The 6,083-nt window shown below is 31.1% G+C and overlaps 1 protein-coding gene across 1 annotated transcript; it reads left to right on the forward strand.

The window, feature by feature from the left end:
* Y-f (yellow-f) lies at window positions 1–5,791 on the forward strand. The gene is made up of 6 exons (XM_076379133.1): window positions 1–139; window positions 1,560–1,823; window positions 2,769–2,968; window positions 3,450–3,657; window positions 4,299–4,634; window positions 5,475–5,791. The coding sequence occupies exons 2-6, from the start codon at window positions 1,562–1,564 to the stop codon at window positions 5,669–5,671; spliced, it is 1,203 nt and encodes a 400-aa protein (XP_076235248.1). The 5' UTR covers window positions 1–139; window positions 1,560–1,561; the 3' UTR covers window positions 5,672–5,791.
* The last annotated feature ends 292 nt before the right edge of the window (window positions 5,792–6,083 follow it).

Raw genomic sequence — 6,083 nt, forward strand, 5'->3', positions numbered from 1 at the left:
GCCAACTCGTTCTTTGAATACGAATACCGGACACTTCTGTGTGCCTGGGTCCAGTGACCATCATCATTCTTTGATACCTCTTGGGCCACTGCGGTGCCACACATAGGAATTGATACGTAAAACGGAAATTAAAATCAAGGTACGTGCAATATCCAAATCATTGATAAAGAATATTAGTAGCATTCGAATATTAGTAATCACTACGTGTTATAATATAAATAATGTCAAGTACGCTTTTGGGTAGAGTGCTAGTGTATCAACAACAACTTTTCATTTGTTCTTATATCCATTTTCTTATTCATTTCCTACTTTTGGTTTACTTTTAAATGGATGAAATATCGTGAATTTAGAATCTTCTTTGCCATCGATTTTATGTTTGCAAGCTTCTTTATTGATAATAATATAGTAATAACTTAGTGATAGTTCCAAGGCTCGTTATTTGTATGTTCTTCATTGTCTTCTTTTTACTGACAATGAGTATTGAAGAATAGAGCAACTAAAAGTGCCACTGTTATTTGTTACTTTATTCTTAAAGCCTGAACAGGATATCATGGTTGATAGCCTTTAATATGCTTTTCATTTGCGACAAAGTTATCAGAAATGACCTAACAAAGTGATCTAAAATAGACTGTTCTGAAATTAAATATTACAGTGTGACTTTTGTAAAACATTTAAAAAATTCAGTTAGTTTAAAGATATATGTATTGTAATACCTATTCATTATACTCGAAATTTTATTCTACATTTTTATTTTTGTATTTAACACAAGATATGACAAATATAGCCAATTTTGAAGCAGTACTGATCCTTTTTCGGTCTATATTTGAACTCGAGGAAAGGAGTGCAGTTGCAGCCTTAGGGCAACAGAGTGTCTTTTGCAAGACTCTTAAAACTACTGATGGCTCTTTAAGACAGGAATGACATACTTAAATTACGCTCGTCTATGCTATTACGCAATTTTAGATTGTATCGTTTCTTTTTTCTGCACAACACTTTGATAGCGCGATAAAAAGTTATAGAATACCTATTTTATAGCTCGCTAGAAAGAACTTTTTATGATGAAATAAGTACAACAAAATGAGAATTAATGATCACAAATAGGTATAATACAATAATTCTGTACATGTGTAGTAGTTATTAATAGAATTATCTGTAACGATTCCTATTTATTAGATAACAATGCATACTAAATATTCAATCAAAATATTTGGACTAAACAACTAAACTGCTTGCTAATACTCGCACATAGGAGAAAGTATTACATATTTTAAAAATTAAATCTTGTATATCTCTAACCAATTTAATTTTTAAGCAAATTTGCAAATTCTATGCCAAAAATAAAAAATGTAAAAAAGTCTTCTAAAAATGTTTGAGAGTTACTTTGATACGTACTCATTTATTGTCAGTATCTATGATTATTGTTATTTCAATTAATGTTGAATCTGATAGAATAAGAAGACAAAATCCTCTATCAATAAGTGAAAACATAGTATAGAAATGACCTCCGTAAATATCTTTGTTTTTAACAGCAATGTTACTAATTAGTATACTTCTTGCAGTTATGTGGCCATTTTTATTGATTGCGTTCCTCTCAGCGGGAAGCTGCCATGAATTTAAAACAGTTCATTCTTGGGACTTCATGGAGTTCAATCTTCCAAACGAGGATGTCCAAAAGGCCCTAATGTCTAGCGGGGATTATATTCCAGAACATAATATGCCCCTTGGCCTTCAAGTTTGGAAAGACAAAGTATTTGTCACTGTACCAAGATGGAGGAACGGTGTGATGTCTAATTTAAATTATTTCTCAAAGAATGACAACTCAAGTAAGCTTAATTGTAGATCTTAATATTTTTGGTGCATTAAAACCTGATTTACCTTAATTTACTATACGTTTACGCTGTTTGAGATGTTACTGGAGTTTTTATAAGTAAATTAATGTAGCATGTACATGTAATGCTGTCTTAAGATGTGGTCACGATTGATTTTAAGCTTCGACTACGTTTTGAGATGCAACTGTATGATAAATTTTGACTATTGTGTAACTATTTTTATTAAATGAAAGTTTATAAAGTAGGTTTCGAAATCCCTTCATTCTAACATATGAATATTTTTATTTGTCATAGACTATTATACGTTCTACACATGTGACACCTATTTACGTTAAATTTAGAGATAAATAAAATGTGTTTAGTGTTTATCTATATCTCGGGAAGAAAAGTTTACAGGCTCACATATTGTACGTGTACTTCAAAAGTAACAGAACTCAAAAAACGTGATTTTTTAATTTCACCTATAAATCAGTTTGGCAAATACACCTACATTCACTATAAAAAGTTTGCTTGTTAAGCATCAAAATCACAGAATTTATTCAAAGAATTCTTCAAATATAAATTACAAATTATTTAAATAATAACAAGTAGTAACACATAACTACTTTTCAGACTAATTGTTCATGTAAGAATAATTTTTATTGCACCGTCACTGGTCGCCGAGCGCTCGCTATCCGCGCTCTTTGATTAGTCGATGTTTTTAGTCAGTAACTCGTTAAAAAAGCTTCAGAGGACATTTTTGCAAAGGAAAAAGTTGTTTAGAATCACTCTGGGAATCCACCCTTAACAGCTTCCGCACTTTGTTTGGGACACCTTCTATGCCCTTTTTTAATCCTTAGGATAAGTAGAATATGGAACCAAAAGGCACTCGTCACAAGCTATCTCACGAAATATACTCAAAACTTATACATATTTATACTAAATATGTTTTCTGTACAGCATCTCCTAAATTAACTCCCTACCCTAATTGGGAAACGAACGATATTCACAAAGACGGTGGTATCGTGAGCATTTTCCGTGTTAGAGCTGATGCTTGTAATCGACTTTGGGGTGTCGATACTGGTATCAGTGATATTCTAGGCAACACCACTGTTGTGCAGCCTATAAGAATTTTTGTGATCGACTTGAATACAGATCAGGTAACGTAAATGATCTGATTTTTTAATTTATTTTATTAATTAATCTAAGATAACATTCAATTTAGTACCTTCATTAAAGTATACCATCAAAGTATTAAGCCTATTCACTCATATTATTAATAGTACGACAGATTGAATTAGCAAAGAGTATGAATTTTCAGTCAAAAATTCTTTGTCATAACATATAATTTTAATAAAAATAAAGTATAGTATATAAATATTTAATAATTTTGAAGACTTAAATAAGCAATTATTACATCCATATCGTTAAAGTGGATACGTTAAATGTATGTATATTTACAATGGATTTTTTTAAAGAAGTAATTTAGTATTTGTAATTTATATTTCAAAGTGAAAGTTTATTGAAAGTAATAAGTGTACTAATACTTTCGAACGGCGATGTACGTACATGTTGAATGAACCATAACTAGGTATTTCTTTGTTTTATGCGTTCATTAACGTTTTCCTTTCTTCATTATAGATACTTAGGATTTACACTCTGAAAAATTCAGATCAAACGTCGAATTCATTTTTCGCCGATTTAGTTGTTGACGTTGATCCGAAAAATTGTGAAGATGCGTATCTTTACACTTCTGACTTGGGTGGATATGGAATAGTTGTCTACAGTTGGGCCAAAAATGATTCTTGGCGAATCACACACAATTTCTTCTATTTCGATCCTCTCCACGGTAAGATTTCTCAATGAAATTATTTATACTTACTATTTATTTAAGATTTTAGTGTTTTAATATAGTAGAATATATAAAGAAGAAACATTATGCCAAAATAAAATTTTCCCTTAACTCTTTGTTTCATTTCAAAACACATTCTCAAAATTATTTTGTGATTTTTTGTTTGTCTTTTTCACATTTGTTGCTTTCATTTCATTACTCCCTCTATCACAAATGAAGGATGGATTATTAGAAAGTGTTATCTGAATTTATTACCCAGCTTTGGTTTATACAGGCAGCATGTATGCAATGGAAAATTAGTACCTATTTTTTTAGAGTTTTAGGACTCTATGTTACTTTAGAACAGTGTGGTTAGATAACGCTGTAAATGATAAATGATTAATTTAACGTTACATCACATGTGCCCCTTTTTATTTCCATATATAATAAGATGTAGCACTATTAAATTAAAAGTATTAATGTTTTTTTATAAAATCAAATATTTTCAATTTAAACCTGCTATACCTTGTTATCTGTGGAATTAAAAAGGGGAGACACAGTAATGACTAGTAATCAGCCAGCAGACACTAATCGGTACTCTTGCCCCATTGACATTCTATCCTTCAGCTTTTAAATAACTCATGAAAGTTTATTGCTAGGCGATTACAATGTGAGTGGCTACAATTTCCAATGGACTGATGGCGTATTCGGAATGTCCTTGTCGGAACCACAAAGTGACGGACACAAGATTCTATATTTCCACGCGATGTCTGGTATCACTGAATTTTCGGTATCCACGGATGTTTTAAAGGACTCTACCCTACAGAAGTCCAGTAATTATCATGCATTCCATGTGGAGGGTATCAAGGGCCCGCGTACACAGGGACCGTCGTCTCTGATCGATCCACGGACTGGTATCGATTACTTTGCACAAGTTAGCCGAAATGGAATTGCTTGTTGGGACACGAGTGCACCGTTAAATCCAGATACCTTCGGTGAGTAGTGACTAATGGAAGTTCATTGACCTTTGTGCAACGAGAATTTACTGTTGCTTTGGATCTTTAATAATTTTATCTGCTTCTATGTTTTATGTTTTATCTACTCGCAGTTCACTAAAATTGAAAGAAATGAAGATTACTAAGACAGTTTATTGTCTATATCGAAAGAAACTATTTAATTTCAGTTTTAAAATATCTTATTATCTCATCTTGTACAAACCTGTTCTTTTGTATCCTCAACGGAGCTAGCAAAAAAAAATTCGGCTAGATCTTCATTAATTACATATGTAGTAATTTCTAACTGCAATTAATATTGTAAAATATATGATAATCACGAACGCCGAACTCTATTTGTGATAGTGTAAATTAAATACGATTAAGAAATTTAGGAAGATACATATATTTACTTTTTCTTATACTTTGACTTTCATTTATGGTGCATTTTTACATCATTAACGTAATTTTATATGTATACACGTAATATTAACGTAAAATTATTGTAGGTAATTGATCTAAAAGTGTATTTACAATAATAATGATCAGGTATTTGTTTCTTTTAATTTAATATTACACTCCTTGAATTTCATACTTAAAAATAATTGAAGATATTACCACTCCAATGCTATAAATTTTCATCCATCATTATCGTCCTCGCGTCATATCAGAATTGGCTTCACTTATAGCTTCTTCTGAAGAAAATTGTATCCTTCGATTATCTTATTTGCACCGATTGTTCGTTACGTAACAAACTTCTAAGTAATCGTGCACAAGTATCTAACATAAAATACTACAACAGTACAAATATATTATCGTTTAATCACTGTTTTTTTTTTCTAGTACTCGTAGCGCAAGATAATACGACAATGGTCTTTCCCAATGACTTGTCCATCGACCCATCGTGCAACACGTTGTACCTCCTATCGGATAATTTGCCGCAATTCTTGTTCTCCCATTATGATTTAAAGAAGCGTAATTTCTTTCTTACAATGGCGAACCTTGACTCACTAACGCCTCTCTGCAAGAAGAAGGCTTAACATTAAGGAAAATTGATCTCTAGAGGTTCAATTTTATCTTGACCTTTGATTTTATATTATCCTAAACCGTCCTTTATTTTATACTTAATTATTGATTAAATACAGAATCATTTCCACACATCTTGTTTTGAAGTATATTCAATCTTATATTAAGACATTTATTCGTTATTTAAATGTATATTCGGTCATAAAATATCTTGCGCTTTAATACAAATGTATTATTAATTTGACCAATTGTACGATTGGCAAAGACGAACCAGTGCAATTCTAGGTTTTATTGTATTCTACTGATGTATTTTTATTATAACACAAGGTATTTTTCGGCCGATTGTATTGTTTTATTTGTTCTATTTACATTACACCATTATCATCATATTATAAAACTACTGTTTTTTCGGATATATTATCAATC

Source organism: Calliopsis andreniformis, chromosome 1 (genome assembly GCF_051401765.1).
Source record: "Calliopsis andreniformis isolate RMS-2024a chromosome 1, iyCalAndr_principal, whole genome shotgun sequence".
Lineage (NCBI taxonomy): Eukaryota > Metazoa > Arthropoda > Insecta > Hymenoptera > Andrenidae > Calliopsis > Calliopsis andreniformis.

Excerpts from the sequence above, each read along its gene's own strand:
- Y-f (XM_076379133.1), top strand. The coding sequence starts at position 1,562 with ATGTGGCCATTTTTATTGATTGCGTTCCTCTCAGCGGGAAGCTGCCAT. Across the intron at positions 2,969-3,449 it reads TCGACTTGAATACAGATCAG|ATACTTAGGATTTACACTCT; the intron begins GTAACGTAAATG and ends TCTTCATTATAG. Across the intron at positions 3,658-4,298 it reads CTATTTCGATCCTCTCCACG|GCGATTACAATGTGAGTGGC; the intron begins GTAAGATTTCTC and ends GTTTATTGCTAG.